General features: G+C 41.0%; 1 protein-coding gene across 1 annotated transcript in view; it reads right to left on the bottom strand.

Moving 5' to 3' along the window:
- Nucleotides 1–24,582, bottom strand: part of Ints13 (integrator complex subunit 13) — a 29,625-nt gene extending 5,043 nt beyond the window's left edge. The window contains exons 1-12 of the mRNA XM_045139488.1: nucleotides 24,377–24,582; nucleotides 22,820–22,900; nucleotides 18,700–18,790; nucleotides 15,876–16,004; nucleotides 14,256–14,340; nucleotides 12,208–12,297; nucleotides 11,934–12,023; nucleotides 9,195–9,373; nucleotides 8,088–8,258; nucleotides 7,658–7,812; nucleotides 7,118–7,348; nucleotides 6,365–6,504 (exon numbers count right to left, since the gene is read on the bottom strand). Coding sequence (XP_044995423.1) covers nucleotides 6,365–6,504; nucleotides 7,118–7,348; nucleotides 7,658–7,812; nucleotides 8,088–8,258; nucleotides 9,195–9,373; nucleotides 11,934–12,023; nucleotides 12,208–12,297; nucleotides 14,256–14,340; nucleotides 15,876–16,004; nucleotides 18,700–18,790; nucleotides 22,820–22,900; nucleotides 24,377–24,576 — 1,642 coding nt within the window. The 5' untranslated portion in view covers nucleotides 24,577–24,582. The remainder of the gene's footprint in view (nucleotides 1–6,364; nucleotides 6,505–7,117; nucleotides 7,349–7,657; nucleotides 7,813–8,087; nucleotides 8,259–9,194; nucleotides 9,374–11,933; nucleotides 12,024–12,207; nucleotides 12,298–14,255; nucleotides 14,341–15,875; nucleotides 16,005–18,699; nucleotides 18,791–22,819; nucleotides 22,901–24,376) is intronic.
- Nucleotides 24,583–25,251: the final 669 nt, after the last annotated feature.

Genomic DNA, 25,251 nt, shown 5'->3' on the forward strand with positions numbered 1-25,251 from the left:
GACACTCGAGAAAGGCAGAACCACAGGAGCACTGAGACTGAGTACAGGGCGACTACAGAGGGCCAAAGCAGAGGAATAACTGGGTGGTAAATTCACTTCATGCAGTGTCTAAACTCACAGAACAGTTTATCAGAAAGAGTTACTAAGGGGCTAGAGAGATGGCTTAGAGGCTAAGGCACTTGTTTGCAAAGCCAAAGGACCTTGGTTCAATTCCCCAGGACCCACGTAAGTCAAATGCATAAGGGGGCACATGCATCTGGAGCTCGTTTGCAGTGGCTGGATGCCCATTCTCCCTCTGTCTCCTCTCTCTCTCAAATAAATAAATAAATAAATAAAAGTAAAAAAGAGTTACTAATGCTGTATAAACAAGTTTCAAATTTTATGATTTTTTTTCTGTGCCACATATTTATTTATTTTTTGAATGATTTTATTTACTTATTTGCAGAGAAAGAAAACAAATGTGTGTGCCAGGGCCTCTTTACTACAAACCGACTGCAGAGCGTGTGCCAGTGTGTGCATGTTCCTTAATGGGTACTGAGAAGCAAACCCAGCTGTCAGCCTTTGTACACAAGGGCCTTTAACCACAGATCCATCTTGCCGGCCCTACCTTGTGTTTTCAAGACAGGGTCTCTCACTAAACCTGGAGCTCACCGATCCAGCTAGACTACCATCCCCAAAAGCCCCGCGGACCCTCTCGTCTGTCCCCCAGCACTGGGATCACGGGCTCGCCCCCCACATCTGTTCCTGACGTGAGTGCTGAGTGTCCACTCAGGTCCTCACACTTCTGCGGGCACTAAGCCTGCTCCCCAGGCCCCAAATTTTGTTTCTTTTAATAGAACTAATAAATTGTCATTAATAAAAAATTGAACAGCAGCCCAAATCATAAAGGAACAATTAAAATCACCCAAAATGGTACTGCTCTAAAAACTCTCCTAAGTATTTTTATCTTTTACTCAATGCCAACTTGTCAACAAAATGACTATTTGGTTTCTCTGTTCCTGCATTTTCGTTCCCAGAAAGTGAAGCACATTTCCACAAATGCAGAGGCACACTGAAAACAAGCCAGCTTTGAAGGCAGCAGGAAAGCAAATGCAAAGTGGACTGGGGGAGAGTCCAGGGAGGTCACATCCAACCCACATGAAACTCAAGTCTGATAAAAGCTCAGGTAAGATGCTGATCAAAAAGAGACATAAAAACCAGTTGTGGTGGCGCATGCCTTTAATCCCAGCACTCGGAGGCAGAGGTAGGAGGATTGTTGTGAGTTCAAGGCCACCCTGAGACCACATAGTGAATTCCAGGTCAGCCTGTGCTAAAGTGAGACCCTACCTCGGAAAAAAAAAAAAAAAGAGAGAGAGAGAGACATGAAGCCCGGCATGGTGGTGCATGCCTTTTATCCCAGCACTCAAGAGGCAGAAGTGGGAGGATGTTGCAGTCAGGTTTACACTGCTGCCAGGAAACACTTGACCAACAGCAATATGTATGGGAAAAAAAGTTTACTTTGGTTTACAGGCTCAAGGGGAAGCTCCATGATGGCACGGGAAAACAAAGGCATGAGCAGAGGGTGGACATCACCCCTTGGCCAACATAAGGTGGACAACAGCAATAGGAGAATGTGCTAAACATTGGCAAGGGGACACTGGCTATAGTTCCCTTAAGCCTGCCCCTAACAATACACTGCCTCTGGGAGGCGTTAATTCCCAAATCTCCCATCGGCTGGCAACCCAGCATTCAGAACACCTAAGTTTATGGGGGACACCTGAATCAAGCCACCAGAGAGGATCACTTTGAGTTTAAGGCCACCCTGAGTGAACATAGTGAATTCCAGGTCAACCTGGACTAGAGTGAAACCCTACCTCAAAAAGAGAGAGAGAGAGAGATGAAGATTTAGAAATAATAGGTTATAAAATAGACTGGAAAAGAAAGCAAACATTTTTCAAGTATATGAGGAAGCTGTAAGGACAGATAATGGTTTATAATCAAACTGATTATCCTCATACCATGCCAATGTCTTCAGGGAAGTGTCAGTGTCTTAATTCACTAACAGCTCATATTTCACCAAGTGCCAGCTGGTTTCTATGTGTATGATTTGTTTAAATAAAAGTGAAATTAGACTTCCAGTTAAGTTGGTCGGATTTGCCATTCTTCAATAAGCTATATTTTGGGCTAGTTATTTGTTGCTTCTTGATTTATAGTGGCTTTGTTTCCTCTTCTGTTGTACATTAGGGAAGGGTCTCACTTGGTCACAAGCTGACTTGGAACACTCGACAGACCAGAAATCTTAACCTCCTTGTTGACAGGATTAAGGGTGTGGGACACCACACATCCTAAGGGACAGTGACTTTGTTAGAGGATCTGGTGGTCATAATACCTACTCTTGCATAAATACTCTGTGCTGTTTTTCATTGAATGTGTACATTGTTTAAATTTTAGAATCTGCCTGTATTTTGTTCCACTCAGCCTACTTGAATACTCTCATAGCAGGCAAACCTAGGGTCACTTTTGTAGATACTATGGAGATCCAAACCTAGCACCTTAAGCTCCAACCCTGAACATATATAACATCAGATTGATTAATACATCTAATAATACTGCAGCTAACTAGAAAATCCAAGCATTAAATTAATCCAAGATGCAAAAATATATACATTATAATACAAGAAACACCAAAAATCAAGACAATATAAATCCACCAAAAAGTATTAATGCATCAGAAATGACCTCCAGTGAGAATGAATTGGAGGCAATGCTTGAGAAAGATTTCAAAAGAATGATTATAAATATGCTCAAAGAAGTCAAAGAGGAAAACAAAGGAATGAAAGAGGAAATCAAAGGAATCAAAGATGACACAGGACACCAATTTAATGAAATAAGGAGGTCAATACAAGACATAAATAAGGAAATAGAAATAATAAAGAAAAATCAGTCAGAAGTACTAGCAATGAAGAACACACTTAATGAAATAAAAACTCTGGAGAAAATCTCACCAGTAGAATGGATGAAAGAGAGGACAGAATATCTAAGCTAGAAGACCAGGTGGCAGATCTAATACAGTCCAGAAAAGAGAAAGCCAAACTAATAGGAAAGTATGTATGGGAATTTCAAGATATTTGGGACACTACAAAAGATCAAACATAAGAATTTAGGGCATAGTAGAAGAAGACTTTCACTCCAAAGGCATAGTAGGCGTTTTAAACAAAATCATAGAAGAAAACTTCACCCAAATTGGGAAAGAGGTGCCAATGCAGACATAGGAATCCTTTAGAACACCAACCAGACAAAACCTGGAAAGAACTTCTCGCCATATTATAAGTAACCTACCAAACGTACAAACCAGAGAATTAGTGAAAGCAGTTAGAGAGAAAAACCAAGTTATCTACAAAGGCAAGCCCATCAGGATCACAGATTACTCAACACAAACTTTAAAGGACAGAAGGGCTTGGAGTGACATATTCCAAGTTCTGAAAGATAACAACTGTCAACCAATGTTACTTTATCCTGCAAAGCTATCCATTCAAATAGACGGAGAAACAAGGACATTCCACAACAAAAGCAGGCTAAAGGAATATTTTTTTCTTTTATTTGTTTATTTGTTTGAGAGCAACAGACAGAGAAAGAGGCAGATAGGTACAGAATGGGAACGCCAGGGCCTCTAGCCACTGCAAAGGATCTCCAGACATGTGCACCCCTTGTGCATCTGGCTAATGTGGGTCGTGGGTAATCGAGCCTTGAACTGGGTCCTTAGGCTTGCCAGGCAAGCACCTAACTGCTAAGCCACCTCTCTAGCACCTAAACTTTTTTTTTTTTTTTTTTTTTTTTTTTTTTAGAGAGACAGAAAAAGAATTGGCAGGAGCTGGAGAGATGGCTTAGCGGTTAAGTGCTTGACTGTGAAACCTAACGACTCCGGTTCGAGGCTCGATTCCCCAGGACCCACGTTAGCCAGATGCACAAGGGGGCGCAAGAGTCTGGAATTCATTTGCAGTGGCTGGAAGCCCTGGCGCGCCCATTCTCTCTTTGTGTTTCTTTCCCTCTCTCTCTGTCACTCTCAAATAAATAAATAAAAATGATTTATATAAAAAAATATAAATATATAAAAAGAATTGGCAGGCCAGGCCTCCAGCCACTGTAATTGAACTCCAGACATGTACACCACCTTGTGTATGCATCACCACATGTATCTGGCTTATATGAGATCTGGGGAATCAAACATGGATGGGCATATTAATCACTCATCCATCTCTCCTGCTCTCTTTCTAAACTTGTTTGTTTTTTGACTTAGGGTTTCAACTCTAGCCCAGGCTGGCCTGGAATTTACTATGTAGCCTCAGTGTGGCCTCAACCTCGAGGTGATCCTCCCTCCTCTGCCTCCTGAGTGCTGGGATTAAAAGCGTGGGCTACCACGCTCGGCTCTAAACATTCATACATATATTTACTCATTTACTCCTTCATTCAGAAGAGAACTGAACTCAGAGCAGTAGAGCAGGGACTGTGCTGGGTGGTAGTGATCGTGCAGGCAGTTAGCATGGCGGAGATCAAGAGCGGCAGAGAGACGATAGTGCCGCGAGCCCCGTGCTGCCAGAACGGCAGGCCGGGGGCGTGGAGGAAGTGCGAACCAGCAGCACGCAGCCTGTGTAGGCGGTCAGGGATCTTCTTCTTGGAAAAGTTGTCATTTAAGATGAAACCTGAGGGGCATATAAGAATTCCAAGAGAAAGAGTGGGCAGTTGGGACAATAATTATTCCTGCGCTAAATATACTCCATTCTATAGACCACATGTTTCTTAGGGTATCTGCAATTTTGCCTATATAAATGCTACTTTTTGTTTCTATTTTTCTTTTGAAAAATTTTTTTGTTGTTGTTCATTTTTTATTTATTTATTTGAGAGAGAAAAACAGATAGAGGGAGGGAGAGAGAATGGGCGCGCCAGGGCTTCCAGCCTCTGCAAACGAACTCCAGACGCATGCGCCCCCTTGTGCATCTGGCTAACGTGGGACCTGGGGAACTGAGCCTTGAACCGGGGTCCTTAGGCTTCACAGGCAAGTGCTTAACCGCTAAGCCATCTCTCCAGCCCTTGTTTCTATTTTTCAACCGGTGCTAATACATTGTCTTAAGGCATACCTCAATTTCTAATCCATAGTAGTACCCTCACATATGAAAGGCAACAATAATTTACCAATAGCCATTTACTTAAATCCGATGATTCTCAATACTCTGATCAATGCAGATAGGCAAAAAGTGGGAAGACTATCTCAGTGTGACCCGATCTCTAATGTCAAGGAAACTAGTGGGCTGAAGAGCACATCAGTGTGCACCCGTGGCATGAACGTACCACGCTATGCACACTGACCCACATACGTAAGGAGCAAGCCACTTCCTCCTCCCTGGGGGGCTACTAGTGAGGGCCATCTGGCCAGCATGGGGGTCTTGCTGCCTCAGGAAAGGCACCACAGCAAGACACTCATCAGGGCAGTTGCTCCCGGACCCTCACTAGAGTTTACCTGCTTTTGTGAGTTCTATCTTCTATCTCAGAAAGTGTAACTTCTCTCTTTTTCCTTTTTCTTCTTTGGGTGCTAATCAAAATAACACTTTGAGGGTTTACCACCTTTTCCCTCAATAAATCTTCTTTGTTTTACTCAAAAAGGGGGGGGGTAAAAATACCAATCAATCTGATGACTTCCCACATGTGTCCTAGACAGAATCCAGATGACCTTCAAGGACACTGAGGCCAAGAATGACATCCCCAAATCCTATCTTTTATGCCTAGAACTCTGAGATAAAATTAAAACTTTCAGTCTATAAATAAGAGTTGGGAAAAATAACAAAGACATCACATACTGTATCTTAATCAGCAGTAGTTGTACATACACACAAACATATGTGTCCACATATATTTGTGACAGGTAAGAGCACGACGAGGAACATGTGAGAGAAGGAAGAACAGGAGAGGGTGGTGAGGGAGGACTATCAGCAAGGCACAATGATTTATATGCGTGGAAATTTTCATAACTGAAAACAGTAGTACTGCCTTTAATCCCAGTACTTGGGAGGCAGAGGTGGTAGGATCACTGTGAGTTCAAAGCTAGCCTGGGACTACATAGAGAAGTCCAGGTAAGCCTGGGCTAGGAGACCCTACCTCAAAAAAAAAAAAAAAAAAAAAGTAAAAGTCTGTCACCAGTAATGCGGCACTTGATGGAGTACCAGGAGATTTGCAGTTCAAGCAGAGGCTTTACTTGTCCTAGCTCTTTGAAGGCTGTGAGGGGAACTGCAAGGACATGTAGAAACTCTGGCTCACAGACACGGAGCAGTACCCCTGCAGACGAGCTTAGTGGGATCTGTGAGCTCAGCTGCCAAGGCTGTGCCTTCCTCACCTTTTGATTTCTCCACTTGTGGAGTCTCATCCATTTCCATGAAAGGCTTTTTATTTGGAGGCTCTGGGGAGTCAGGAGAATCCTTTATAATCTCGGCTTCAGCCAACTCTTCCTTTCCACGTTCTAAGATCCCTTTCAATCTTGTAGAGGGACAGTGAGAAAATGAGTTAAGCTTTCACGTCTTCAAGTGCTTCAATTATTAAATTATCTTTGAACAACAATTTTTTGTTGGTTTTTGAGACAGGATCTCACATAATGCAAACTGTTTTCAAATTCCCTCTATAGGCAAAATGACCTTAAACCTCTGGTCACCTGGCCTTCACCTAATGTGTGCTAGGATTACAGGTATATGGCACCATACCTTGTTTACAAAACATATCTGACACCACAAAACAAACCTAGAGACTAACCATAAAGTTCTATCTAAAACCAAGTAAGTGCATTTAATAAGGGCTGAGGAGACCGCTCAGCCTGTACAGTACTTGCCCGCTAAGCAAAAGGGTCCAAAGCAGGCATGGTGGCGCACACCTGTAATCCCAGCATTTGGGAGACAGAGGTAAGAGGATCATTATGAGTTGGAGGCCAGCTTGAGACTACACAGTGAATTCCAGGTCAGCCTGGGCTAAAGCAAGACTCTACTTCAACCCTCCCCCCCAAAAAACAACAAAAGGATGAATAAGCACGTGTTAAATGAAGGGCTATAAGCAGAATATGGTATGCAGAGCACCCTGGTGACACGGCACCAAAAGTCACCTCTCTGAATCCTGCCATGGTCTGTCCTGCTCGTAATCCTTTGCTGCTTTCTCTGACTTGTCCTCTTTGTCCTCCCTCTTTCTTCCTCGCTTCTTCCGCTCCTCCTCCTCAGGTGGTTTACTCCTGCATGCCATCAGACACTCCAAAACTCTCTGATGTTTCTCGGAGTTGTTGATATGGGCTCGGACAAGGGTTTCTAGTTCATTCCACATGATACGGTACTGTTCATCTCTGCAGCAAAGATTACAACAGCATTCTCAGAAATGCTCTTCTATGTTTGCATACCTAAGCGATAAACAGTATTCAAGTGTCACTCCTTACTGTAAAGTAGAAGGAAATTAATATGCAACTCTTTCCTTTTACTGGACAGTTACTGGTAGAATTCTAAGTTGCAAGTATCCATGTCCACTATCTGCTGTCCATCATACGTACACATGTATATGTACACACCCTCACACGGATTCCACACAGGGTAAGTCATCTTAAGCAATCTGTATCAGGTACATGTGATGTAGAAGGAATCAAGAAAAAAAACGCTACCTTTTAGGGCCCTTTCCTCTCGTTCCAACTGTGGAAATAGGCAGAGGATCATTTTTTCTTTCCATGTCAACTAAGTTGTAGATAGTTTTTTGACAGTTTAACACATCTTCTTCTGTCAAAGATTCTTTCACAATTACACTGGCTAATGGAACTACCTGTTAGGTCATTTAAAAAAAAAAAAAGAAAGAAAGAAAATCTGTCTTGAAAGATGTCAAAGCATTAGGGAAGAACTTGACTGACTACAGATCACCACAGTCAGGAGAATCTGCAACTATTACTTCAGTTCTCAACTACTCATTCTTTACCTGGAGTAAACCCCTATTTCCTTGCTTGAAAAATTACATAACTTAAAGACTTAAATTTTCTTCTACAAGTATATATACAAATCTTCAAATAATGTAGAAGAAAAGTGAAGCTATTCCACACTTACCGCTTGCATGTTGAAAATGGTGGTTTGTGAAATAATCATAGGCCAATAACGGGTGTGTTTTTCTAACTGATCTTTTGCTCGCTCCAAAGGGATCTCAAGGCTTCCATCGATTTTATATCTGGGGTCTAGAAAAGGAGTTAATCTGTTTTCCCTCATAAATTCACCAAAATCCTAATGATAACCAAATAAGATAAAGTTAGACACTATTTCTAATGTTTCAGTGTGGGTCACATGTAACAGTCTGCCTGCTGTCTCAGTCCTGCGGTTCCCTGGCAGTGCCCCCACCCCTGTCCTCCCTCATTTGAACTTGAAGCCTATCAGCTTTCATGCATGGCCATGAAAAATGCCCCAACACACCCCCACCCACGGAATGAATGCCCAGCACCACTCTTTTCATCTCACTCCTGCAATCACTATTTCCTATCATATAAAAACACAAGTTAATCACATTGGAAATCCAATTCGATTATTTAAAATTACTTTGATAAAACATCAAAATGTTAACAGTGCTCATCTTTGAATGATGGAATTTCAGTCATTTAATGCTTTCATTTCGTTTCTAAAATGTTGGCATGCTCTCACTTTGCCAAAATGAATCCTGATTGGTTTGGCCATTAAAATGACTATATGAAAAGATGAGCCTAGTCGAGGGACAGGTACTTAACTGTGTCATACTTTGTGGTTTATGGATAAACCACATCCAATTTCCACATACACTTGAACACTACACGTGAAAGGTGATGATGGAAAATTAAAATCAGAACAACAGAATTTCTCAAAAAGGCACCCAACTTCAGTGTATGAGCCTGTCAATACAAATGTTAAAGGAGAGGCCACCCAAACATTCAAAGGTGGCTATTTGCCACCTGAAGTAGCACAATTAAACTCTACCCAGAATACTGGCTCAGTGTCCTTCCACACTGTTTAACTTTACTGCCTCAGTGCAGCCCAGAGCGTGTCAGTAAGTGCTCAATATATAACACAGACAGGAACACTGACAGACAGGCCTACTTGAAGTAACTGTCAACTTCTTCCAAACCACGCTTCCATGTCTTAGCACATAAAAAGAATCCAATAATGACTTGCTAGTTGATAACGAAGTCTTACTGTGATCCTGTAGTCTGTGACTCTTCCACCACATCCTTCACTAATCGAAGGCGGGTCCTCTAGAATGGACCGAGAACTGCTAAGGACATGCAAAAAAATTTCTCCTCCATGGCTGCTGAGCATATGGCTAATGACTTTGGAACCTGACTTCCGTGGCTGTTCCAGTAAAACAGAACGACCTGTAACAGTAAGATGAGCTGTCAGTAAGGGCACTCCAAGTGGGCTCTTACTCACCTCACTAAGCTTTATGCCTAGATTCTGTCATTTCACTTAGTGATCTTTGTAAGTTAACCAACACTGCCAATTTAGTATTCTTCAATTCCTAAACATATGAATTCTTCTTACTCTGAGAAATTCCCAAGCTTACACAGTAACCTGGATAGTTTTCCAGAAACAACAACAATGGTGTTTGTTGGCATGCTGTATTCAATTTCAAGACCACAAAGTTTGGGTTCTGAACATTCAAAATAAATGTGAGACAACTTCTGGAAAATCTTCAAGCTACTAATACTACAAAATATTTATGGAGAAGGCATCATCTCAATTCTTTTTCATAATACTGTGTCAGGACTGATATAGTTATTATAACTACTTTTTATTTTATATGTACAAATGCTTTTAAATCTGGATTTTTATACAATCAGATCAAATTGTAAAAGTAATAGTGAAATGAACTTTTTAATAAAAGCACACTCACTTTTTATATCAATGGTTCAAAAAAATAGGCAACCATAAAGATTACCAAAAAGCTTTGAGAACTTAGATTTAGAGATGGAGGATAGCACAACAGTTATTAAAGGCGCTTGCTTGCAAAGCCTGACAGCCTGGGATCAAGTCCCCATTACCCACGTAAAGTCAGATGCACAAAGTGGCACACACATCTGGAGTTTGTTTCCAATGGCTTAGAGGCCCTGGAGTGTCCATGAGACTATCTCTCTTCCTCCTCTCTTTTATAAATAAGTAAAATTCAAAAAAATTAGATTCAGAAGAGAAAACCAACTGAAACTTGTAAAACATACATATACAAAAGATCACAGATAAGAATATATGTAGTAATATTGAAAATATAATATTTATACATGATAAAGGTGAAGTATTAAAAGCCAAGTCATTAGGCACATATCTGTAATTCAAAATTCAGAAAGCCAACATAAAGGCATGTATTACTATGGCTTCCAATAAAGAAACATGAAGTTAGACAATAAAACTCAAGTTTTGGGTTGGAGAGATGACTTAGTAGTTAAGGTACTTGTCTGCTAAGCCTAAGGACCCAAGTTCGATTCCCCAGGACCCATGTAAGCTAGAAGCACAAGGTGGTACATGCATCTGGAGTTCATTAGCAGAGGCTGGAGGCCCTGGCATAGCCATTCTCTCTGTCTGCATCTTCTCTCTCTCTCTAATAAATAAATAACATATTTTTTAAAAACCTGAAAAAATTTTTTTTGTTTGTTTTTGTTTTTTTGAGGTATGTCTCACTCTAGCCCAGGCTGGTCTTGAACTCATAGTGATCCTTCTATGTCTGCCTCCTGAGTGCTGGGACTAAAGGCATGCACCACCATGCCTGGAAAATTTTTCTTTTTCTTATCTTCTCTTTTAAAACTTTTTAATGTATTGATTTGGGGGAAAGGGAGAAAGAGGAAGATAGAGAATGGGCAAACCAAGTCCTCTAGTCACTGTAAATCAACTTCAGACACATGTACCACCTTGTGGATCTCGCTTACATGGATCCTGGGGAATCAAACCTGGATTCTTTGGCTTTGCAGGCAAGTGCCTTAAGTGATAAGCCATCTCTTCAGCCCTGAAAATTTTTTCCTAATTAAAATTACAGGAACAAAAAAAAAAAAAAAAAAGGGCAGGGGGTGGGGTGGTGGCTGGAGAGATGGCTTAGTGGTTAAGGCACTTGCCTGCAAAGGCAAAGGATCTCAGTTCAATTCCCCAGAACCTAGATGCACAAGGTGGTACATGCATATGAAGTTAGTTTGCAGTGGCTGGAGGCTCTGGCATGTTCATTCTCTCTCTCTCTCAAATAAGGTAGGAGGATCATAGTAAATTCAAGGCCACCCTGAGATTATATAGTGAATTCTAGGTCAGCCTGAGCTACAGTGAGACCCTACCTCAAACAAACAAACAAACAGCTTGCAAGGCAGAGGTAGGAGGATGGCCGTGAGTACAAGGCCACCCTGACACTATATACTGAATTCCAGGTCAGCCTGGGCTTGAGTGAGACCCTACCTTGAAGCCCCCCCCAAAAAACTTAGTATCTGTCAGGTGTGGTGGCACATGTTGTTAATCCCAACCCTTGGGAGGAGAGGTGGGAGGATCACCATCAGTTTGAGACCAGCCTAAGAGTACATAGTGAATTTCAGGTTAGCTTGGGCTAAAGCCAGACCTACTTTGAAAAACTGAAAAACAAACAAAAATTAGCTGGGTGTGGCAGTGCATGTCATTAATCCCAAAATTCAGGAGGCAGAGGCAGGAGGATCACTGAGCATTTGAGGCTAGCCTGAGACTACATAGTGAATTCCAGGTCAGCCTGAGCTAGAGTGAGACCCTACCTTGAAAAATAAATAAAAGGGGGGGGGGAGAGCTAAAGATCTAATAAAGTCTCTCTAAACTTAAAGAAAAAAATAATGTAAGTTAACAGTTTTGGCAAATAAGACTACTGACACAGTTAGCTTTTCAGAGTTCACGGTGTCACTCACGCGCACGCAGCTAGGAGCACGGAAGGACAGTAGTTACCGTTGAGAAGGAAGTTAGTCAGGCAGGAAGAAGGCCTGCTGTTCACATCCACAGGGGAGATGCGGTAAGCTCCAGTACAGTAGTGTAATTCTGAAATAGAGAAAACACGGACCTGAAAGAATATAAAGAAACATCCCCACAATGAAGAGAAAAACTGGCTTAATGAGTCCCTAAAATAATGAAAAACAAAAGCTCAGAGAGAAACCAACTGATCCTCAGGTAACACTCTAGGAGCCGTTGACTGGTTCTGTGCCTGTCAGGGTCAGGTACTCACCAATGTGATTGGTCCTGGGAGTGCACCACTTCAGTGTGACCGTCTCTTTAAACGGGCCTTCTCTACTGCTGCCACCTAAGTGGGCATCACCTTGAAAATACGTTACAGAAACACTGACATTACTAAAACCCTGTCACAGACCTCTATGAGAACATCATTTTGATAAAAGTGTAGAAAAAATACCAAGTAGAATATGGATATAGCTATGGTTAAACAAAATACATAATTTCCCTTCACTTTTGATTTATTTGCTCTGTGTGTGTGTGTGTGTGTGTGTGTGTACACCAGTGTCTTGTGCCTCTACAAACAAATGCCTATCTAGCTTTACAGGGTATTTGGGGAACCGAACTTGGGCCAGCAGAATCTGCAAGCACTTTTAACTGCTGAATCATCTCCCAGCCACCTCCCTCTGCATTTTAAAAATATTTTTATTTTTATTTATTAATTTGAGAGAGAGATACAGAAACAGGCAGGGAGAGTGAGAGAGAAAGAATGGGTGCTCCTGGTCCTCTAGCCACTGCAAACGAGCTCCAGATATGTGCATCTGGCTTACGTGGGTCCTGGGGACTCAAACCTGGGTCCTTTGCAGACAAGCACCTTAACCGCTAAGCCATCTCTCCAGGACCCCCTTTACATTTTTATTAATTAATTTAATGATTTAGATCACTGCATAATAACCAATAAGCATTTTTCTAATTTCAAACATCTACAGTAGCCCCTCCTTGCCCACATCAACAAGTAACTCAAAAAAAAAAAAAAAAAAAAGAGGGCTGGAGAGATGGCTTAGTGGTTAAGCACTTGCCTGTGAAGCCTAAGGACCCTGGTTCAAGACTCGATTCCCCAGGACCCACGTTAGCCAGATGTGCAAGGGGGCACATGCATCTGGAGTTCATTTGCAGTGGCTGGAGGCCCTGGCGTGCCCATTCTCTCTCTCTCTCTGTCTCTCTCTGCCTGTCGCTCTCAAATAAATAAATAAAAATAAACAAACAAACAAACAAACAAAAAGAATTAGGAATCTAAATTGCACAAATTATATTGAATCCTAGTAAATTTATTCAGAGGAACAACACCACACTAAAAGATCTGGAAGTAAAGCTGTAAGGAGTTAAGATGGCAGAATAAGGCAACTTTGCCTTGATGGAGCCTGCGGTGGCATCCACAGATGTGAAGTATAAGGAACAAGTGTGAAAGCACAAAGGTGACAAAACCCTGAAGACAACACATACAGTGCCATAAGCACCTCTAGCAGAGACCCGACCTATCCCAAGACACAAGGGAAAGCTTTGCTGAGAAGTGAAGATTCATGAAAGTTCTAGGATCATGAGTGGAAGAGCAAGTGTCAAGATGTCATCCCAGGAAGGAAAGTGAAGACCATGAGCTGTGCAAGGCTAACGTGGGAGCTATGAGATGTGGGGGAAACAGGATCAAGCAAGGCGGGGACTGCAAGAACGAAGCTGAGGTACATGGTCAGTGCCTACATTTCAGAGGGTGAGGAGTGGACACACACCACTTAGGAGGACACGGTCAGTGCTGACACTTCACACTTCAGAGGGGGAGGAGTGGATACACACCACTTAGAAGAACATGGTCAGTGTCAACACTTCACACTTCAGAGGGGGAGGAGTGGGCACACACCATTTAGAAGGCTACCATGGGATGCTGAATAAGAAAATTAACATGCTACTAATTGAAACAATTTCTAAAGGAAACAAAAATTAAATCTCAAGGATGTTCTCTAGGCACATGCAAGCCTGTCCTTCTTTCAAGTCTGCTCCTGGTTTTACTTTGGAAGGTTACATTTGCAGACAGGAGGGGAAGTATGACTGCTCTAAGTTCAAAAACGCTCACTAGTCTGAGATAGACTTGGTAACCCTTCCCAGTGATGCCCACAAGCTTAGTTCTTTCAAAAGTAACTTCTATAAAGCATGAGTTCTAGAACATTATGATCCTGTTGGTTACAGTTTGGAGAAAGAAGAGTTCAGGGCCTTCAAGCTGATATACTGAAATATGCTTTACTTGTCGTATCTGAAGAAAGACTGGACTCTCACCACTTTTGAGGAAATCTACGTGGGCATCTTTGTGATGAAGCAGTTCCACATCATAATTGGCAGACGTATTAGCATGCTGCTCTTCCTTTAAGAGAGTGAGACATCAATTATTTAATTTTGTGTTTTGCTTCGAGTGAGGCCAAATGCATTCAACCATAACTAGTTAAGTTTGTTCAGTAGTCAAATCTGTTTAAAGATGCATCACTTTCAACAACATTATGAACCCCATTAAATTAGAGGCCACAGTGTAATGAATTTCCCATATCATGTCAGAATTAACATGAATGACTAATTCAGAAATTTTGGGTTTTTATTTTCATTCCAATAGACTGATTTTCCAATACTTTTTATACATAAACATATATAAAGTAATTGAAATAATTTATAAGTTGAAATGAAATAGTTGTTTTAAAAAAAGCATCTTTAAATGTGTGCAATCAATTAGTGAACACCAATAATTTAAGACAAGCAAAAACTATAAACAAGTTTAATGACTTGTTTTCAACATGACCCATTTACCAAAAAAAACCCAAAGATTAAAGATATTCACACAGAGCACACGCATTTCCAGTTTCATGAACAAGTCATCTTTTCACTCTCACGGCATTTCTCTGAATGCACTATGCTATACCCAGTATATGACTTCACTTATACGGCTTCTGCTGGGAAAAGAGTCTAAAGGGCAAGCCTGAAATGCCCAGTAAAGAACCAGTCAACAGAAGTAGGAGGAAATTAACAAAGAAGATACACTTCTCAAGCAATTTAGTGTTCATGATGCAATTGGGGAAAAAACTGAAAAGTAGGCTGTGCACAGTGACTCAAACCTGTAATTATGGCATTTGGGAGGCTGAGGCAAGAGAATTACAACTTTCAGGTCAGCCTTAAACAAAGTGAGACCCTATCTCAAAAAAAAGTAGAAAATGGACCATATGAAGCTCAGTATTAATTTTATATACAGTGGCTACCCTATGTTTTAGACATCATCATTACAATGTATTCAATCCTGGTCAATGACAACCCACCCAACCTTACTATGGGCCAGGACTTCTTCTGGTCCTAGATACCTTATTGATAACATGAAAATGAACAGAAAGCAATCAATTCCTAAGAAAACGTAATGGTAAATTAGAGTTGCTATCTAGGCTTGTTCATTCATAGAATAACAAACCCACTGGAAGCTACTATGAACTATATCTCCCCAGTCAATCTGTAAGTTACATATTTCTTGATAGAGGGCAGCTGGAATAAAAACGTAGAAAATAAAAGATCCACTAAGCAACACAAAGCAAGTAAAATCTCATATCACAGCTCCCAGGAAAAGAATCACAGAGAAATAATTTAAAATACATACTATATTTTGATAAAAACACAAAAAACAGGTTTTAGAGAATTTCATATGACATATTCTTATTAGAAATTATAATACAGCATGTGATCTGTGATCTTTTCGTGTTCATTCTCAGGATTTACTGACCTGGTCAAAGACACTGAGTGTGGGCTAGCAAAACAGAAAATATAACATGGGAAGAAAAAGCAAAGGTTGAATTAAAATGAGTAATGCATGTCAAACAAAAACTTCAAAAGGCAAGTCAGCTTTCCGCGGTGTCTGCGAATGCCTACCTTCATGGGGATGTTCGTGATGGTCGTGGAAGCCAGGTCAAAATGCTGCTGCACTAGAACGTTGAGCTTGGTAGCCAGGTGCCGCCCTGCGCGAACACTGTGAACCTCACTGGTTAAAACTGGAGACAACTGCAGAAAAGGATGCATGAAAAAACCCACAGAACATCACTTCATGAAAAACTAGCACCAAATATTTTACTATTAACCCATGAGGGGGATGGAGAAATGGCTTAGTGGTTAAGGCATTTGCCTGCGAAGCCAAAGAACCCAGGTCCCCAGGACCCACGTAAGCCAAATGCACAAAGGGCACATACATCTGGAGTTCGTTTGTAGTGGCTAGAGGTCCTGGCGCACCCATTCTCTCTCTCTCTGATTGCAAATAAATAAATAAAAATTAAAAACTAAGTAAATAAAAAAGAAAAGAAAAAAAAATTTTTTTTTAATTTTTTGTTCATTTTTTATTTATTTATTTGAGAGCGACAGACACAGAGAGAAAGACAGATAGAGGGAGAGAGAGAGAATGGGCGCACCAGGGCTTCCAGCCTCTGCAAATGAACTCCAGACGCGTGCGCCCCCTTGTGCATCTGGCTAACGTGGGACCTGGGGAACCGAGCCTTGAACCGGGGTCCTTAGGCTTCACAGGCAAGCGCTTAACCGCTAAGCCATCTATCTCTCCAGCCCAAAAAAATTTATATACATAAAAAAACCCATGAGAATTAAGTAGCTTTATTTTGAAGAACTTTTGGGTAGAGAGAGTCTAGAAACTAAACATAATAATTATTTTGGCAATAAATTCTCACCTATTCATTCTTTCAAAACATGTACTAATCAGTTTAATATACTAGAGGTCAGAAACTGGGTGGCCATTGGGCACTAAAAACACAGAACAGATCTAGTCACTGTCACTAAGGGTGAAATAATGTGTTTTTTTTTTAATTTTTTTAAACACTCATTTAAAATTTTTTTACCTATTTATTTAAGAGAGAGAGAGGGAGTGGTCATGCCAGGGCCTCTGGCCACTGCAAACAGAACTCCAAATGTACGTGCCACGTTGTCCATCTGGCTCTACGTAGGTACTAGGGAATCAAACCTGGGTCCTCAGGCTTCACGGGCAAACATATTAGCCACTAAGCCATCTCTCCAGCTCTTAAATACTTTTTCACTTCTGTTTATCTATATGCAAAATGGGTTTCAAGTCTCTCACAGACTGTAGAAAAAGATAATTTATTTTGTAAAGACTAAAACCCTGCAAACAGAAATTAAGGACTGTGGATATTACCAAAAGCATCTTATTTCATCACTAATATGTGTGATAAGGAGGCAAAAAGTTATTTACAATAAAATAATAAGATTTTGCTATTCCAGGGCAATATTGGTACTAATTTCTTACTTATCACAAAGTAAGACAACATGTTTTCATACCATAAAGAGTCAGAAAATAAACAGTAGGCTTGAAAACTCCCTAAAATATAAAAAGCCGGGTGGTATGCACCTTTAATCCCAGCATTCTGAGGCTGAATAGGACTGTTGTGAGTTTGAGGCTAGCTTGGGTCTTCACAGGGAGCTAGGGCTAGAGTGAGACACTGCCTCTAGAAAAACACCAAAAAACAAAAAGCAGGACTGGAGGGATGGTCAGCAGTTAAGGCACGTGCCTGAAAAGCCAAAGCACCCGGGTTCAATTCCCCAGTACCCATGCAAAGACAGATGTACAAGGTGGTAACATGCATCTGGAATTCATTTGTAGTGGCTACAGGCCCAGAGTGCCCATTCTCTCTTTCTCTCTTTGTCTCCTAGCAAATAAATTAATAAAAGTATTTTTTATAAATGTTGGAAAGGAGGTAGAGTGATGGCTCAGCCATTACAGATGTTTAAAGCCTGATGGCCCAGGTTCAATTTCCTAGTACCTACGTAAAGCCACATGCACAAAAGTGGTGCATGTATCTGGAGTTAGTCTGCAGTATGGCAAGAAGCCTTGGTGTAGTCATATTCTCTCTCCTCTCTCAAACAAATAAATTTTAAAAAGCAGAGAACCTTAACATACCACTTAAATATAACAAGTCACAAAATAATACAAGAGTGGATATGGTCATATTTTAAAAGTACAAAATAAGCCGGGCGTGGTGGCGTGTGCCTTTAATCCCAGCACTCAGGAGGCAGAGGTAGAAGGACTGCCATGTGTTCAAGGCCACCCTGAGATGACAGAGTTAATTCCAGTTCAGCCTGGACCAGAGTGAGACCCCACCTCGAAAAACCAAAAAAAAAAAGTACAAAATAGAAACCTAGATCATAAGTATTTACTCTAACCACATAAACAGATAAATATGTTTCTAAATATAAGTCTACTGACAGAATGATGTGAAATGAATCCACTTATTAATCAACAGAATCATCTTTGTATTTAAATTTGTTTAAAAAGTAAAGAGTAGAGATTAGGAAGTTTTTTTCTGGATATACAAAATTAGTTTGTCTTTAGAGGATATTTTTTATTAAAGTGTACTGCCCAGATGGGGGAAATTCATAAGGTTATTAAAATAACTGAAGCTCACACTGAAGTGCTGCGGAAGAGCATAACCTGTACAGGTTTGCGACACATTTTATCAACGTTAAGTCAACAGTGCAGCAGGACAGAAACACTCCGAAACCTACAGTGACAGCAGTCTATAGGTTTGACCACTACATGCTAGACACACAGGACTGCTTTGAAATCTTAAAGTGTTTTTTTTTTGGGGGGGTCATAAAATATTGGCAATGTGATCATTTTAACGCTAACCATTCTCAGCACCAATTTATAACTCAAAAAGATCTTTTCTTTCAATATACTTACTTCTTTTTTAGGACGATCAGACACAAGGCTGTCTTCACCAACTGGGTAGGTGTGAATCAAAACTAGCTCACAGTTCTGAATCTGCATGAGACTTAAAAGAAATTCTTCCCTTAAAATGTAAGAACACAGACTGTAAAGAATTTAGCATAAAGCCAGGTGTTGTGGCACACGCCTTTAATTCCAGCATTTAGGAGGCAGAGGTAGGAGGATCACTGTGAGTTCAAGGCTACCCTGAGACTACAGAGTGAACTCCAGGTCAGCCTAGGCTAGGGTGAGACCCTACCTTGAAGAACAAATAAACAAACATTTACCTTAGAATTGAAGCTATTGAAACCTGCGATACTAAAATAGTTTATGACTATAATCAAATATTTACTGCCAACACTCTAAATAGTAACTGGTTACACTGTATAATTACTATACTTGAACATTTAATGAACAATGACATGAATTTAATTTGATTTTTTTCTTTGAGGTAGGTTCTTACTCTAGCTCAGGCTAATCTGGAATTGACTATGTAGTTTCAGGCTGACCTTGAATTCACAGCAATTCTACCTTGGCCTCCAGAAGTGCTGGGACTAAAGGCATGTGCCACCACACCCAGCTATAAATAAATAAATTTAAATGAAACATGAAAACTAATTTTCTATGTGTTTAAAGAATAAAAGGAAAGGAAAAATTCTATTTATAAATAGGTATAATTTTTTAATTGTCACAAAGAGAATGAATATGTATACTGACTTTCCTTATTTATTAAGGAAAATTGCAAGTAACACTAACCATTACTTGTAACTGATCATTTCTAAGAATACAAGATTGAAAGTGCTAAACATTTCCTCCAGCTTTTATTCTGAAATTTTTGGACTATAGAAAATGTGAAAGTATTATATTCATGGAAAACTATATCCTACATTTTGCCTTACATACATCATGTACTGTTCACTATATTTGCTTTCTCTAGACACTGAAGTAGATGTATACCTCTTTTTTGTTTTTTTGGTTTTTTTGTTTGTTTGTTTTTGAGGTAGGGTCTCACTCTATCCCAGGCTGACCTGGAATTCAGTATGTACTCTCAGGGTGGCCTCAGTGGTCCTCCTATCTCTCAGAGTGCTGGGATCAAAGGTGTGTGCCACCATGCCTGGCTTGAATACCTCTTCTTCTTACTGAGCCACTTGCAAGTTGTAAAAGACACTCTTCAATACTTGAGCACACTCACAGCAATAATACCTATCTAAGAAAAAATAACTCAATCTATATTATAGTATAATTACTTTTGTCCCAAATATGTCCTTACTGGCTGTGACATAACAGGAGATTTTTTTTTCAAGGTAGGGTCTCACTCTGGTCCAGGCTGACCTGGAATTAACTCTGTCATCTCAGGGTGGCCTTGAATTCATGGCAATCCTCCTACCTCTGCCTCCCGAGTGCTGGGATTAAAGGCATGTGCCACCACGCCCGGCTAACAGTATCTTTTGTCCCTTGGAATTTCCTGCGTGACAGGATCTTTCATGACAGTGACTAAACTCTTACATTCAGCCCTACCCTATCATCCTTATCTTTTTTTTAAAGAGGTGTTATTCTTTTATTTATTTATTTGAGAGAAAGAGGCACAGACAGAGAGAATGGGCACACCAGGGCCTCCAGCCACTGCAAACGAACTCCAGATGTATGTGCCACCTTGTGAATCTGGCTTATGTGGGTCCTGGAGAAATCAAACCTGGGTCCTTTGGCTTTGCAGGCAAGTGCCTTTACCCACTAAGCCATCTGTCCAGCCCTCATCCTTATTTTCTATGAAGGAAGAGGTGTCAGAAAATAGCAATCAATCATATTTACAGGAGCCTTCTCTGCCAGAAAAGTTCCAGAGGACTGTTCATGCTGGTGCATGCCTTTAATCCCAGTACTCAGGAGGCAGGGGTTTGATGCAAGTTCAAGGCCAGCCTGAGACTACACAGTAAATTCCATGTCAGACTGGGCTAGAGCAAGACCCTACCTGAGGAAAAAAAAAAAAAAAGTCATAGAGGAAAGGGCTCAGAGAGCTTCTGGGATGATAAAAACATCCCTATGCTGAGAATACAGCACACTCCACTCCAGAGGGTTAGAAACTCCTGTGTTGAGACCCTTCAGGACTCCCTCCCTATCCACCTCTTTATCTGACTACTCATCTACATTCTTCATAATAAGCCATATAAGTAGACTTATGTGGCCTCTTAGTCTGTGAGCCACCTTAGCAAACTCTTGAACAAAAAAAGTAGGTTGTGGGAACATTTGGAAATTAACTAATTGGGACAGATAGTAGGAGTAACCTGGGGAATCATTAGGATTGAAAATGGTATATGATGCCTGGTGTGGTGGTACATGCTTTTAATTCTAGCACTCAGGAGGCAGAGGTAGGAGGATTGCCTTGAGTTCAAGGCTACCCTGAGACTCCATAGTTAATTCCAGGTCAGCCTGGAGCAGAGAACCTACCTTGGAAAAAAAAAAAAATAGTGTATGAGATTGGGTGTGGTGGCTCATACCTTTAATCCCAGTACTCGGAAGGCTGAGGCAGGAAGAATGCCATAAATTCAAGGTCACCCTGAGAATACAGTGAATTCCAGGTCAGCCTGATCTAGAGTGAGAGCCTACCTCGAAAAATCAGAAAAAAAAAAAAAAAAAGAAAGTTAAAAAAAGAAAATGGTAGGGCTGGAAAGATGGCTTAGAGATTAAGGTATCTGCCTGCAAAGCCTAAGGACCCAGGTTCGATTCCCTAGAATCCACATAAGCAAGATGCACAAGATGGCAAGTACATCTGGAATTTATTTGCAGTGGCTGGAGGCCCTGGCATGCCCATTCTCATGTGCTGTCTTTCGCTCTCTAATAAATAAAATATACCTTAGGAAAGAAAAGAAAATGGGGCTGGAGAGATGGCTTATGGGTTAAAGCATTAAGGACCCAGGTCTGACTTCCCAGAGCCCATGTAAGCCAGATGCACAAAGGGATGCATGTGCACAAGGTGACACATGCATCTGGAGTTTTGACTGAAATGGCTAGAGGCCCTGGTGCACCAATTCTCTCACACACACAAAAAGAAAGAGAGAGAGAGAGAGAGATGATGATGTGTGAAGGGAAGGAAGCATGCAGTTCTGAGGAACAGAGCTCTGAGTTTGCAGGTCTGCACCAACTTCAGCAAGTTAGAGCCTTAGGGGAACTTCAGATGCCACAGCATTGAAGACGGTTCAGTGTGTGTGGGAGGGGAACTCATAATTTGATCGTATATAAATAATCATGTGTTGGGGTTAGGGATTTAACTCAGTGGCTGAGCACTTGCATAGCAAGCTCAAGGCCCTGGGTTCAGGCCTCAGCACTGGAAAAAAAAAAATCAAACAGTAAATACTAATGTGTATGGAGAAGGAAAATGTTTTCCTTTTCAATGGCTTTCTTCTTAAAAAAGTCACACGATGCAATGAGCTAATATATTTTGAACTGGTACATATTGAATAATGCCACTCTCAATAGGCACATTTAATAAATTTGTAAGCCGGGCGTGGTGGTGCACGCCTTTAATCCCAGCACTTGGGAGGCAGAGGTAGGAGGATCGCCTTGAGATCGAAGCCACCCTGAGACTCCATAGTGAATACCAGGTCAGCCTGGGCTACAGTGAGACCCTACTTCGAAAAACAAAAACAAAACAAAACAAAAATAAATTTGTAGCACAGACTATGAGAATTAGCCATCAATACAAATATGTATTGATGGCTTATCTATTATTTTATCATTCCGATCATCTTTCCTGTGAGTTCCAAAGTACAAGGGAAAATGGAAAAACGCTTCTGATATAACTTACAGTTTTAATTGTTCAAGGTGGTGCACGCCTTTAATCCCAGCACTAAGGAGGCAGAGGTAGGAAGATCCTGTGAGTTCGAGGCCATCCTGAGACTACAGAGTGGACTCCAGGTCAGCCTGAGCTAAAGTGAGGCTTTCCCTCGAAAAATAAAACAAACTTACAGATGTAGACTAATTTGTTTCATCAGTAGAAAATTAGAGGTACTACTACAGAAATTCATTAAAATTACTATAAGTAATTATAATGAAATACATATTACAAGCTAAAGACAAAAATTTATCTCTGGATTATACTTACTGATCTGAATTTGCAGCAAGCTTGTTATGTTCATGAATTGTTTCTTGGACACAGTCTTCAAGCATTCGTACATGACTATCACTGTGATATAAAAAAACATAGCTAACTTAAGGAAATAAACATAAAAAAAAAAAAAGTAACTTTAGGGCTAGAGAAGATGGCTTCATGGTTAAGGCATTTGCCTTCAAAGCCAATGACCCTGGTTTGATTCCCCAGGGCCCATGTAAGCCAGATGCACAAGGAGACGCATGCATCTGGAGTTCATTTACAGTGGCTGAAGACCCTGGCACACCTACTTACTCTCTTTCTCTCTCCTTTTTGTTCTCTCAAATAAATAAATAAAATATATCAAAAAAAAATTTTTTTAAACACTATGCAAGGCCGAGCATGGTGCTGCATGCCTTTGATCCCATCACTTGGGAGGCAGAGGTAAGAATATCGCTGTGAGTTTGAGGCCACACTGAAACTACATAGTGAATTGTGGGTCAGTGTGGATTACATCAGGAACCATACCTTAATAAGAAAAAAAAAAAAAAAAAAAGGAAGAAGAAATACTATGCAGATGTATTGTTGGTGTCAACATTTTAAATTAATTTAGCAAAGAATTTTTGAATGTGCTTTCTTAAAACCCAAACTACTAGCTGAGAAGCTAGTGAGGAAAAAGTCAGGTCAATTTACATCAAATCTGAACAGCTTTCACCAAGGTGTTTTTTTTTTTGGTTTTTCGAGATAGGGTCTCAGTAGCCCAGGCTGACCTGGAATTCACTATGTGGCCTCCAATTCACAGTGATCCTCCTACCTCTGCCTCCCAAGTACTGGGATTAAAGGCGTGTGCCACCACACCTTGCTACCAAGGTGGTTTTTTTGTTTTGAATCTTTCAGACAGGGTTATGCTATGTAATCATAATTAGCCTTGAACTTACTACATAGGCTCATCTTGAACTCAGGGAAATCCTCCTGTCTGTGCCTTCCAAGTACTGGGATTACAAATGTATGCCATCACACTTGGCTCACCAAGCCAGTTAGGTCTTTATTTAAAATTGAATAAACACAGCCTCTATATTGAAGAGACACACACGCACCACAAAAAAATAAATAAATAAAATAAAATAAAAATCAGAGAGACCACTTGCAATATGCTTAAATGCTTATGCTCTTCCTGCTTTTTAAAATAAAAGGCTAGACAGATAGCTCAGCAGCTAAGTGCATATCTGTGCAAGCATAAGGGCCTAAAGGGGCCTGAGATCACCCATTAAACACCTGGGCTTGATCGTGCACATGTGTAACCCGAGGCCTGCGAGGAGCAGATCCTTGAGAATCACTGGGATTCCTGAACTAATGTCAAGCTTGGTAATCAGGCAGGTGGGTAAGTGATGGCAGAGGTCACCCAATATTGTCCTCCGGTGCTGAGTGAGTGCACATGGTGAGGTGTTGCATCAACACATATGAATGCATGCACTATGCTATGCGCACACACATCACACATACAAAAATAAATAAAAACATAATGCTAATTAATTTCCCTCAGGGAAAAAATTACTGTGATTATTAGCCCACCTTTTTGCATTTGTAATGCAGATTATGCGCCCTCTATTTCCAACACGTTCTGCATTTTCCATAAGCAGCGTGCGCGCCTCGTGCTGGTACTCGGTAATTTTGCAGAGCGTCTCCACGGCAGCGACAAGGCCGTGTAGGATGCTGCAGCACTCCGGGTCTGCCCTGGGGTTCGGAGGTCCCACCGAAGCTAGTGCTGCCATCAGCTAAAGCAAGAACAACAACGGCAGTGACGACTGGTATACAAAGGTGACAAGTTAGACAAAACCGTGTAAGAGAGCTTTAAACTGAAAGGGAGGTTGGGAGGGAGGGAAAAAGAAAGGATGGGTTTCTTAAAAATGTGGGCTGAGGGCTGGAGAGATGGCTCAGTGGTTAAAGATGCTGGCTTGCAAAGCCTGACAGCCTGTGCCCTCATCAAGCCCGATGTGCTAAATGGTGCATGGGTCTGGAGTTCGTTTACAGTGGCAGGAAGCCCTGGTATGCCCATACTCATTCTCTGTTTGCCTCTTTCTCTCTCTCAAATAATTAAGTAAATAAAATATTAAAAAACATGGGCTGGGATGTAGCTCAGTTGGTGGAGTGCTTGCCCAGCATACACAAAGCCCTGGGTTTCATTCCTAGAATCACAGAAGTTGGGAGTGTTGTGCCTGCCGATCATCCCAGCACTTAGGAAGTGGACGCAGGCAGGAGGATCAAGAGATCAATCTCAGCTATATAGCAGGTTCAAAGCCACTCTGAGCTACATAATACCCTGTCTCCAAAGCAAATGCAGCAAGATACAGAAAACAAATCACATGCCACGACCATGGAGACTTAGGTCAGGAATGCAAAGACGGTTTAATATCCAAAAATCAATGGAAGATATTTTGATAGCTGGG

Source organism: Jaculus jaculus, chromosome 22 (genome assembly GCF_020740685.1).
Source record: "Jaculus jaculus isolate mJacJac1 chromosome 22, mJacJac1.mat.Y.cur, whole genome shotgun sequence".
Taxonomy (NCBI): domain Eukaryota; kingdom Metazoa; phylum Chordata; class Mammalia; order Rodentia; family Dipodidae; genus Jaculus; species Jaculus jaculus.